Source organism: Somniosus microcephalus, chromosome 3, assembly GCF_052327205.1.
Source record: "Somniosus microcephalus isolate GS21.2 chromosome 3, FLI_Smic_1.0, whole genome shotgun sequence".
NCBI lineage: Eukaryota > Metazoa > Chordata > Chondrichthyes > Squaliformes > Somniosidae > Somniosus > Somniosus microcephalus.
The window spans coordinates 106,202,478-106,215,269 of NC_140989.1; the positions used below are offsets into that span (position 1 = coordinate 106,202,478).

Below are 12,792 nucleotides of genomic sequence, written 5' to 3' on the forward strand. Positions count from 1 at the left end.
TCACTTCAACACTGAAGGTAAAATACTTTAAAATGAAATTTCTTTGAAGTAGATGAATGCATGTGACATTATATCACACATATATAAAGTGTGTATGTATCTGCTTTTGCAAAAGTAATAAAAATCTATGAAGGGATTTCAATAAGGATGATCAGGTAGTTGGAAAAACTGTGGATAGAGTTAAGGAACAGCAAAGAATGCAAGACTCTGGTAGGAGTTGTCTAGTAAATATAGAGATCAGAGAAGCATGTAGCAAAAGCAATGTGGCTATAATCAGAGAATTGGTTAAGTAGTAAAGGCAATGAATTTCTAGAATATATTTGGGACAATTTTCTAGAACAATATGTTTTAGAACAGGCAAGCGAACAGGCCATACTAAATTTAGTGATGAATAATGAACCAAATTAGTTAATCTCACGGTAAGGGAATAATGATCATAATATGATTGAATTTTATATTGGGCTTGAGAGGAAGAAGGCAGAGTCGCAACCAAGGTTTTAAATTTAAATAAGTCAAACTTCAAAGGGACGAGAAATGAATTGACCACAATAAATTGGGCTAAACTGTTAATGGGTAAACCTACAGATAAACATCAGGAAGTATTCAAATAAATATTTGGAATGATACAAAACAACTACATACCCCTCAACGGCAAAGGCTCCACTTGTGTAGTTAAGTAACCATGGTCAATAAATGAGGTAAGAGACGGTTAACAAGCTAAAAGGAAAGACTTACAAAAATGCAAGCAAAAGTAGAAACCAGTGGACTGGGAGTGCTATAAAAAGCAAAAAAGGGATACAAAAAAAATAATAGGTGCAAAAGGGAATATGAAAAGAACTTGCAAGGGATAGCAAAGTTAACAAAAACTTTTTAGAAATATATTAAGGGAAAGAGAATAGTAAAGGGGAATGTCGGTCCATTAAAGACAAACAGAGACTATACTGGACAATAAGGAAATGGCAGAAAGAGGTCAAAATACCAGCGGCACAAGGAGATTTAAAAAAAGTCAAGAGGAGAAACTTAGTGGATTTAAGTAAAAGTGGTAGTGGAGAAAATAGTGGGACTTGAGATAGAAAATCTCTAGGACCTGATGGTTTCTACTCCAGAGTATTAAAATAAATAGATGAAGAAATTCTTGTAAGAGGCGTTTTCATACCAGTATGACACCAGATTGGGGGCATATTCGATTTTCTCTTGAGTGGAGTCTATAGCCAGATTCATTCTTCTATAAATAAAGCACTACGTAGAGTGCGGATTTATCACTAGTATTTCAGCGAGTGTACTGGTGGGCATATAAAATATCTATATTGTATATGTTGAGTTGAACTGTGAAAACCACCCAGCAGTACAATTTAGATTATAGATTCTGTCCTTCCAAATTTGAGTTTTGTCTGAAGGGAACTTTTTGAGCTACATAATACTGGGGTGATGTGTTGGCTATAGGCATAGTGCTTTTCGAGCAATTTAAGGTGCTGAAATCATAGTAATCACAAAAGAAACATTTTAGCACAATATTAAAACATCACTTTAAGTGCAATTTTTCCTAAAGTATATGGCATCGATATCCTAAGTAAACCTAGTGACAGCAATCTATTGTTGAGGTACCCTTATTAAATTGAGAAACCTAGGTGGAGGTTAGAACCTATGGCCAAAGCCCATAGTGCAGGACATCATCAAGATTGGGAAAAGCAGGTGAAGAAGACAAAGTAAATCTAGAAGCAGTGGTTTGGCGATTTCCAGTTTGGATTTTAAAAACCTGTAGATTGTAGGAGTGAGGTAAAGGGTCCCACAGTTTTGAAGTTCTGAGAAAGAGTAAGTTAATTAAAAATGGATCTACTGCTGTCAGGGCTGACACACATATATAGATTCTTAACGACACACATTACACACAATTTACTTATTCCGAAAGAGTTTCTCTGCTCTGTGCAGTTTAACAGTATTTCTGAAAAGCATGTATATGGTAATCCTACCTGTAAGATAGCAACTGTCTGGGAGAAGTGATGCTGCTCCATTGTGGAGGTGGAGTACAAGGCAGCCAGTGGGTGGTCAAACTTATGTAGATAGCTGTTAGTATAACCTCTGTGATCTAGGTCATGACACAAACAAGCCACTAGGAGACCTTTCCGCTTTTCACAGAAAAAGATAAGGGAGACAAGAAGAAATTGGTTACATTTCAACTCTTATCCAATAATAACCCTTTGAATATGTCATGAAAACATAGTTTGTAACATGGCAATTTAAGAGCTGCTAACAGTATTTTTTAATGAATCAAAGAACTATCATTAGCCCCAAGACTAGGCTTGTGTGGAGCATAAACACCGTCATTGACTTGTGCCAAATGGCCTATTTCTGTGCTGTAAATACTTTGTAAGACTGATAATGATATCTTAGATTTTTGTTTGAGCTGGTGAACGTATGAGTACTGTTTGGGAGGAGGCCGACAGGATGAAGGAGCTGAACATAACTACAGATACTGATAACTTCAGCTACAATTGTATATACACTCAGTTCACTTGTATTGTCAGACTGATCAACACCTATGAGCCATAATCTCAAAGATTCCCCATAATCTGAAATAAAAATAGAATATGCTGGAAATACACAGCACAACTGTCAACATCTGAAAAGGGAAAATGTAGATTAATGCATCCATTAATGAATCTTCACCAGAAGGTTCTCTACCTGAAGTATTAACCTGTCTTTTGAGACGTTGAAGGGCCTGCTGTGTATTTCCAGCATTTGCTGTTTTATTTCTGATTTTTAGCATTTGCAGTGTTCTTTTTTACATCCCCTGAATATATCTTCTGCACTTACCATTTTAAGAAAATTAGTCGAAAGGGATAGAAGACAAAATAACATTAAGTTAAATTATAATTCTTCACGACAGTTGCAAAGAAAACTGTAATCTTCATATTGGAGCCATTTTTATAGCACTTTTTTTTCCTTTTCCATTGTATATAGTCAATTTTAATCAGTCACTTTCATTTACTTTGCCACCTAAAAGGACGATATTGCCTGGAACTGTTGACTTGTAAGATGACAATTAATGTTAGAAAAGGCCTTTAGCTTTCCGATAGCTGCTCACTGAGGTGCAGTAATCTGTTTGCCCTGTGATCTGCATTTGCCCTTAGTTTTCCTCTCATGGTGAGTGTGCATCAAGGAATGATGCTTACTAGGGGCAAAGCTATCTCAGCAACTGCTGCCTTTTAGCAATTGCTGTATTCCCTATAGTTAAAACAGGGCACTTTCCCAAAAATGGTATGTTGGCTTCATCCCACTCCTTTTGCCTCTCTCCTGTGGAGAATTTCTGACCATTTTGCCAAAGGAGGAGTTTGGCATAATTTATATTAAAATAATAAGTCAAGTTTTGCTTACAAAGGATTAAAATCCCTTGGAAATCAGAGGTAGGCAAAGGAGAGGACAAGTACTGAAGCTGGACAGAAATGCTTGTGGAATGCCCTAATTTCTCCTTATGTGGCTCGGTGTCAAACTTTTTGTCTTATAATACTCCTGTGAAGTGCCTTGGGACGTTTTACTACGCTAAAGGTTTGGATACCACTGCAAACTGAAACAATGAAGATTGTCTAATCTTTCCTGTAAGTCATCCAGGTTCATTATGTCAAAATGACCGATTCATTTGAGTTCAACAGGGGTTAGTTGCCAGGGAACTTTCATCTAAGATAGCAAAACACTGCGGATGCTGGAAATCCAAAATAACAACAGAAAACGCTGGAAAAACTCAGCAGGCCAGGGCAGCATCCTTGGAGAGAGAAACAGAGTTAACGTTTCAGGTCGAAGACCCTTCGTCAGAACTGGAAAAAAAGCAGGAAAAGGGATAGATTTTAAAGCAAGTGGGGGCTGGGAAAAGGGGGAGGGGATGAAAGAACAAAAGGGAAGGTCAGAGATAGGATAGAAAGCAGGAGAGATTAAGAGACATTAAGAGATATTCAAGGAACAAAGGATGGCTCTCGATGAAGTGTGAATGGCCCTGGCAGAATGAAGGACAGCTGCCATGTGGGAGGGAAGAAAAAAGCCCAGACAAAAGTGTGGATCATCTATAGGTTGGGGGGGGGAAGTAGTTTGTTTAATTGACAGCCCTACTGGCCAACCCGACAGGGAGGGAGTCAGAGGTCAAACTGCTGACTTCCTGTCCAGTGAGGGAACAAAAGGAAAGAAACGAACACATACATGGCTGGGAGTCAGTTCTAGAAAAGGCTGCTGAAGGAGACAAGCAGGAGACATATCTCTTTCTTAGAAAGGAAGCCACCCAGACCGAAAGCAAGCTTTGATCAGATTTAGGAAAAGAGCTGCCCAGAAAATGCAAAACTTATCCCGCTAACAGGGACAGCATGGTGTGTTTACTGTTTTATTTGTTTCAAAGGGTGATACAGAACCAAGTGATAGTGCTTAGGTTTACTACAAATGTTTCTCTCTTTTTTTACTTAACAATTATGAAATAAATTGGCAGATTCGCATTCACTCCATAATGCAATGTGCTAGGGGCTCCAATACACTTTGTTGCCCCCATAGGAGTACCTTTTCAGAATGGGAATAGACTCTGCAGTTAGACATATGAACCACGATTCCAGCAGTTATAGCCAGGATCATGCCTGCTGGTGACCTCTAGGGCTGCCTGTGCTAGATATATGATAATGGATCAGTGAAAGGACACCTCATTTGCATAAGCTAAGAAGGCGCCCACACCATTATAGATTCATCTCGGTTTTCCACCAGACCACGTAGGCTTGAAACTCTGGCGGCTACTGTCATCTAGGAGGGAGGGAGGGGCGTCCACTTCCCTGGCCTGGACCACCCCCAACCCCTTCCCTCAGTGGGGCCCACTTGTGCCCTTCTGGAGGCCATTATGCCTCATCTCACTGGGCATACTGGCCTCCAATCTTACATGGGTTCCACTGAAGCCTGGGAAGCGGAAACTCCCAGAGTACTGAATGCATAGTAGTCCAGACTCAGAAGAGCAGATAGTGTGAGATGGGAAGTTGGGCTGGGAGAATTTGCAGATAGGGTGCAGTTAGGATGTGAGGGATTTGTAAATATATATGGGGATATGTTGAGGGTGGAGAGCCAATGCCAGTGAGGACAGGGATGATGGATGAGCTGGACTTAGTGTGCCATAGGGTGCAAGTGATGGGAGGCTGGATGAGTGGGAGTCTGTGTAGAACTTTTATGAGGTCAGAATGCAGAATTTGAAAAGCTGAACCTGAAGGTGGTGATGATGTGGGTGAGAGCTTCAATGGTGGTGGGGTGAAATAGAGATGGAGCTCTACAGGGATAGAATTAGTCAGTCAGTTCAAGAATTCTATTTTGTTGCCTCCCTTCTTACAATATGACGAGCTGTTAAATTATATCAAACTGGTGGGCACTTGTATATGGGAAATAGCAGCATTTTAAGGGACTGTCCACAAAGTATGTATGGTTAAAGCCCTGATTTTTGGGACCCCTCCCCCACGTCCTTTGCCAATCATATGCTTTTCCAACCCACCCTTTACCTTTGACTTCCCAAAACTAATTAAAGTGGACTGTAAATATTACTTTTTATTTCAATTCAAAGATTTACTAAAACATAATAAATCGATGAACTTTGGGAAGAATTTTCAAACCCCCTCTCTCCCAACCCACTTAATCAGCATTCTTATTTCATGGAAATTGTGGTGTATGTAACCTGTTCCACCTTAAGAAAACTACCTTAAGAGATGTACTACTTTCTCTTGGCTGCTGTATACTGTAATACCGGTGGTGACCACACCGGTATATAAACGTTGTGTAGGGATTTGCTGGGCAGTTCAGCCCTGACCTCCGAATAGTAAAGACCTGTTAAAGTTATTCTTATGGTCTGTGTCCAGTGATTTATAATGAGCATAACTGGGACACACAGACTTAACAGTGGCGACGAGTCCGATCTTACCCTGCGGCAGTTTTACATCCAAGGCAGCTTCGTCCTCAGAACGGGCGTCGAGAAGAGGCATCCGCCCTCATCATCCTGCTGAGCACCATCGCACGGGAGGCATCGAGAACCCGGGTTAAAAAGAAAAATTCTGACCACGAAGCCCTCCATCAGCAACAGGCAGTGGTCATCCCTTCTACCACGGTGGTGGGTAAGCCGATCAGCGACACGAGCAGAAAGTCGGCCGCGTTGACTGTGGAGTGGGGGAGGGAAAACGGAGGAAAAAAGGGCGGAGAACTCGACCACGGCCGGTGAAAAGGGCCGGGCTGCAATCGAGGCCGAGAGGCGCAGCGACTGGGGCAGCTTAAGGCACGAGAGCCGCGGAGAACTCAAACGCAGCCGGTGTAAAGGACCGGGCTGCATGCGGGGCTGAGAGGCGCAACAGCAGGGGAAGCATGAATGCCCACGGGAACCGCGGGGGAGTAAAAGCAGCGTCGGGGAATTGAGAACCGCTGGGGAGGCGAGAACGGCAGCAGCACGGCAATCGCCATTGCAGCCAGCGGGGGAAGAAGGCAAACGTGGGAATCCGCCATTGTAGTCGGCGGGGGAAGAAGACGAGCGCGGGAAAGACCGCCAAGCGCGGGAAGCCGCCATTTTAGTAGGCGGGGGAAGAAGACAAGCGCGGGAAGCCGCCATTTTGAGAAAAAGAAAAATTTAAAAACTTGCAAGGATGCCTAAACATGGGAACATTAATACCTTTGATAGCGATATCGAAGATTGGACCACGTATGTAGAACGCATGGAAGTTTATTGTAAAGCAAATAAGGTACCAGATGATGAGAAAGCACTAACCTTATTAAGCTCAATGGGTGCGAAGACATACGGGCTATTGAAGCACCTTCTATCACCAGATAAACCGGCGGATCAGACTTTCGCGAATATTGTTACTGTCCTGAAAAATCATTTAAACCCCACGCCGCTGATGATAGCGGAACGATTTAAATTTTACAGAAGAACGCAGCTGAAAGACGAAAGCAACGCTGAATTCTTAATTGAACTGCGTAAGCTATCAAAGTACTGTCAGTTTGGAACAGGACTAGCAGATGCGCTGAGAGATAAATTTGTGTGTGGATTGTTAAAAGAAGGAACACAAAAGCGACTGCTTGAGGAGAATGATCTTACGCTTGATAAAGCTGTCACTATTGCAGCATCGCACGAAGCCGCAGCGAGAGGCACTGCAGAAATGCAGCTACGGTCACCGGAACTCAGCACCAATCAAATGGTCTTGGGTACAGTAAAATGTTATCGTTGTGGAAAGACAACGCACGATCAGAACCAGTGCTGGTTCAAAAATCAGGAATGCAGAAAATGTGGCAGGCTTGGTCACATAGCTAAAGTATGCCGGTCAGGAAAGAAGACCAGCAACAAAAAGTCACCGCAGGAAAAGTACAGAAAGGTACACAAGGTTACAGAGAACAGTTCGAACGAACAGAAGTCAAATTCAGACTCCAGCAGTAATGAACTGGGTAGTCTAAGAGTACACAATGTTGGTAATGAAGCAGACCTCCAAACAATCTGGGTCACACTTCAGATAGCAGGAGTCCAAGTGAAGATGGAATTGGACACTGGATTGGCATTGACGGTCATGAATAAGCAAGATTACAAAAGGTTATTCCCACATATTCCCCTACGGGATACGGAGATTGTATTGAAAACATACACGGGGCAAAGAGTATACCCCATCGGGAAGATAGAGGTAAAGGTGGTCCACAAGGGCAAAGAAAGCCGAGGAATGGACTTATATGTGCTACCTGAGGGAGGTCCACCACTACTGGGACGGGAGTGGATTAGGAAAATAAATATGGACTGGCATTCCTTAAAAGCACTAACGGTAGATTCCGGTAAAAAAGATGTCAAACCTAAACGATTGTCCAGAATATTGGACGATGCTAAAGAGGTGTTCCAACAGGGACTGGGAACACTGAGAGGAATTACGGCAAACATCAAGGTTGAAGAACATGCAAACCCGAAATTTTTCAAAGCCAGACCGGTACCTTATGCAATACGACCTGCTGTGGAAGCTGAGCTGGAAGGGCTAGAACGTTCAGGAGTACTGTCTAAGGTAGACTGGAGTGAGTGGACCACGCCCATTGTCCCCGTCATGAAGCGTTCATCGAGCAACAAGCCGGGGGAACCGGGGAAGGTTCGCATCTGTGGAGATTTCAAGATCACTGTTAATCCGGTGCTTCACACGGTGCAGTATCCGCTTCCGCGGATTGAGGATATCTTCACTTCGTTGTCTGGCGGGAAACACTTCACCAAGATAGACCTGGCGCAGGCGTACTTACAGATGGAAGTTGAGGAAGAGTCACGCCAGTATCTCACGATCAACACGCATAGAGGCTTGTACCGGTATAATAGACTGGTTTTTGGAATGGCATCGGCTCCAGCAATTTGGCAGAGGGCCATGAAGCAGGTATTACAGGGAATTCCAGGCACACAATGTTACCTGGACGATATTCTGATTACAGGAGATGATGACGAGGAACACCTTGCAAATTTGGAACTGGTGCTCACCAGATTGAAAGAATACGGACTTCAAGTTAATCGCCAGAAATGTGAGTTCTTTCAGAAGCGGATCTCGTACTGTGGTCATGTCATTGACCAGGAGGGGCTTCATAAGTCTCCTGACAAGATCGAAGCTGTTGTGAAGGCTCCCGCTCCGGATAATGTATCCCAGTTGAGGTCGTTGCTAGGGTTGATTAACTATTACCATAAGTTTCTGCCAAATTTATCCACGGTGCTGCACCCGCTGAACGCTCTTTTGCAGAAGGGAGTACCATGGAAGTGGAGCGAGAACTGTAAGAGGGCCTTTCGCAAAAGCAAGGCATTGATCACCTCAGAGGAAGTGTTGGCTCACTTCAACCCAACGCTGCCTATTCGTTTGGCTTGTGATGCTTCTCCATATGGTATTGGGGCAGTACTCTCACACAAGTTGCCAAATGGCCTGGAGAGGCCAGTTGCGTTCGCATCCAGATCATTGACCTCCGCTGAGCGCAACTATGCTCAGATAGATAGGGAGGCTCTCAGCCTTGTGTGGGGAGTAAAGAAGTTTAATCATTACCTGCAGGGCCAAAAGTTTACGCTTCTGACAGACCACCAGCCGTTGGTATCCATTTTGAACCCTAAGAAGGGTGTTTTGGTGATGACAGCACAGAGACTCCAGAGATGGTCCCTTTTCCTAGGGGCACATCAATATCAGATCGAATTCAAAGGTACAAAGCAGCATGGTAATGCTGATGGGCTGTCGCGCCTGCCACTACCTACAGAGGAGGAGGCACCGACGGTTGACCCTTGATGCGCCATCAGGGTAGTAGGAAAAAAACCCTAGGCACCTCTTCAGAGCTTTTAGGCAGTGGGAGTTCCATAAGGGGACGCATCCGGTCCGGGTCAGGACCGATGACCCCATGTTCCACAACACAGCCAAGGATGGCGAGGCGGTCCGTGCGGAATATGCACTTCTCCTTGTTATATGTCAGGTTCAGGAGTTGGGCGGTGCGGAGGAATTTCTCGAGGTTTGCGTCATGGTCCTGCAAGTCATGGCCGCAGATGGTCACATTGTCTAGGTAAGGGAAAGTGGCCTGCAGCGCGTTTTGATCGACCATCCGGTCCATCTCCCTTTGGAAGACGGAGATCCCATTGGTAACGCCAAAGGGAACCCTAAGGAAGTGATAGAGGCGGTCGTTTGCCTCAAAAGCAGTATACTGGCGGTCTTCGGGGCGGATGGGGAGCTGGTGGTACGCTGATTTCAGGTCAATGGTCGAAAAGACGCGGTACTGCGCGATCTGGTTGACCATGTCAGCTATGCAGGGGAGTGGGTAGGCGTCCAGCAGGGTGTAGCGGTTTATTGTTTGGCTGTAGTCGATGACCAGGCGTTGTTTCTCGCCGGTCTTAACGACCACAACCTGGGCTCGCCAGGGGCTGGAGCTGCCCTCAATAATCCCCTCCTTCAGGAGCCGCTCCACTTCGGTTTTGATGAAAACCCTGTCCCCGGCACTGTATCGCCTGCTCTTTGTGGCGATGGGCTTACAGTCGGGGGTGAGGTTAGCAAACAGTGGGGGGGGGTGGGACTCTGAGTGTGGAGAGGTTGCATCTGGTGTGCGGCGGGCAATTTGGAGGCTGCTGGCTGCGGACTGTGAGTGGGGGGAGGGGGCCACTGTACGCCATCGTAACGCTTTTGAGGTGGCACTGGAAATCCAACCCCAGTAGAACGGCAGCGCAAAGTTGGGGCAGGACCAGGAGTTTAAAATTATTGAACACAGTCCCGTCTACTACTAGTGTCACCACGCAGTAGCCGCCAATGTCCGCTGACTGGGACTCGGCGGCCATAGAAATCCGCTGATGCGCAGGCAGGACTGGGAGAGAGCAACGCCGCACCGTGTCGGGGTGGATGAAGCTCTCTGTGCTCCCGGAGTCAAAAAGGCAGTTTATTGCATGGCCGTTTACCTTAACGTCCATTTTGGACCGAGCTAGTTGGTGCGGTCTCGTTTGGTCCAGCGTAACAGAGGCCAGCGTAGGGGTCGGTGTGTCGCTGCGGGTATCAGATGGGGGGGGGTTGGCGGCCTGCTGCGTCCCGGCTGGTGTCCAAGATGGCGGCGTCCATGATTCCCATGTGGCTGGAGTCGTCCAAGATGGCTGCTGCTGCGGTGGTTCGCACATGGCTGGGGAGGCCCAAGATGGCGGCCCGCACGGCCCACACGCGGCGCTGTTGGGGGCCCAAGATGGCGGCTCGCACGGCCCACACGCGGCGCTGCTGGCGTTCGGGGTGGCTTTGGCCTTGCAGATGCTAGCGTAGTGTCCCTTTTTCCCGCAGCCCGAGCAGGTCGCATTCTTCGCCGGGCAGCGCGCTCTGGGGTGTTTGGCCTGGCCACAGAAGTAGCATTTCTGGCCTTGGGATACTGCTGTCTGGCTTTGGGACACTGCTGCGGTGGTTGGGCCGTTGTTGGGCTGTGGCTGGGGTGGCACGGTGCTATGGGGCTGTCCTACCGTGTCCCAGGTTGTCGTTCCCCGCGGCGTCCACGGTGCAGAGGAGTAGGCATCCATGCCCCGGTAGGCTGCGTCCAGCGTTAGTGCGATTTCGGAGGCTTTGTCGAGGGTGAGGTCACTCTGCTCCAGCAGTCGCTGTCGGGTGTAGTTGGACCTGTGGCCCGCTACGAAGGCATCCCGGATCAGTTCCTCCGTGTACTTAATGGGCACCCACAGGCCCGGCCAAGCACGGACAGTGCTTGGAGGTATTCCTCAGTCGATTCCCCAGGTTGTTGCTTGCGACTCCCCAGGAGGTGCCTGGCGTAAACTTCGTTCACAGGGCGCGTGTACTGGGTCTTGAGGAGCTGGAGGGCGGCTGTGTACGAGGTCGCGTCCCGGATGACTGAGTACACTCGGTGGTTCACCTTGGAGATCAGGACAGACAGTTTGTTCGCATCCGTTACGACCGCAGTGGAGGCAGTCAGGAATGCCTCGAAGCACATGAGCCAGTGAGCAAACTTGGTGGGAGCGTCCGCTTCCCGACTGTCCAGGTCCAGGCATGCTGGTGTGAGGATCTTCTCCATTATAAAAAATTTAGTTAATAAAATTGATGCGCCATCAATTACTCAAAAGACTGAGGTTAAGCGAGTAACAACCAGGCTTTTATTAACTAAAGAATGAAGGTCTAGTCTCGAGTGGTCGACCCGTCCAGAATACTAAGGGACTGGGAGGTAGTCACTTATATACCTGGAATAGTGGGAGGAGTCAGCCGAGGCATGTCCAGACCTGTACCTAGTGGAATACACATACACATACAGACAGGTATAACAGTGGTTTACCACAACCCTGTTGAGTTATTTCACTCGACCATCATCGAATGTTTACCAGTCACCAATGCAAGTATTGAAAGAGAAACCAGGAACGACCCGACACTGTCCCGGGTCTACGAAGTGACAGTGAAGGGATGGCCAGCACATGGTGATCCACTGTTACCGGCATTCTCAGCAAGACGAGAACAGCTGTCCGTCTGTCAAGGAACATTGATGTATGGAACAAAGGGTGATTATTCCTCCTAAGTTAAGAGAGAGAGTTCTAAAGGAACTGCATGAAGGTCATCTGGGGGGAGTCAAGATGAAAAGCCTTGCTAGGGCTTATGTGTGGTGGCCGGGTATCGACCAACAGATAGAGGATCTGACGAAAAGCTGCTCAGGGTGCCAAAAAGTGCAAAATGCACCTCCGATTGCACCGCTGCATCCATGGGAATGGCCTTCAACCCCATGGCAACGTGTACATATTGACTTTGCTGGTCCATTCATGGACTCCATGTTTTTAATTGCGGTGGACGCACATTCTAAATGGCCAGAAGTGATTAAGATGACTACCACTACCTCGGAAAAGACGATTGCGGTGCTAAGAACGATATTTGCAAGAAATGGATTGCCAGAACAAATATGTTCAGACAACGGACCGCAGTTCGTGTCAGAAGAATTCCAGAAATTTATGAAGAAGAATGGGGTGAAACATTATACCTCTGCCCCATATCATCCGGCTACAAACGGGTTGGCCGAGAGATTTGTACAAACGTTCAAAAAAGCAATAAAGGCCATGAGCGAAGATCAGATTCCACTACAACACAAGGTGGACAAATTCCTACTGGCATATCGAAACGCCACTCATGCAGTGACAAACCAAAGTCCTGCCATGATGTTCTATAATAGGAGGTTGCGGTCCAGGTTAGACTTGTTAAAACCAAATGAGCGGAGGGAAGTTGAAAACAAGCAGTTCCAGCATATAAATAACAAGACCACTCGGAGTTTCGAAATAGGACAACCAGTGTTAGCCCGGGACTATAAAAACGAGAAATG

General features: G+C 46.3%; 1 protein-coding gene across 2 annotated transcripts in view; it reads right to left on the minus strand.

The window, feature by feature from the left end:
- pde10a (phosphodiesterase 10A) overlaps positions 1–12,792 on the minus strand; it is an 899,745-nt gene that overhangs the window by 73,155 nt on the left and 813,798 nt on the right. For both annotated transcript variants that reach the window (XM_085981463.1, XM_085981462.1), the window contains exon 17: positions 1,971–2,126. In XM_085981463.1, coding sequence (XP_085837589.1) covers positions 1,971–2,126 — 156 coding nt within the window. The remainder of the gene's footprint in view (positions 1–1,970; positions 2,127–12,792) is intronic.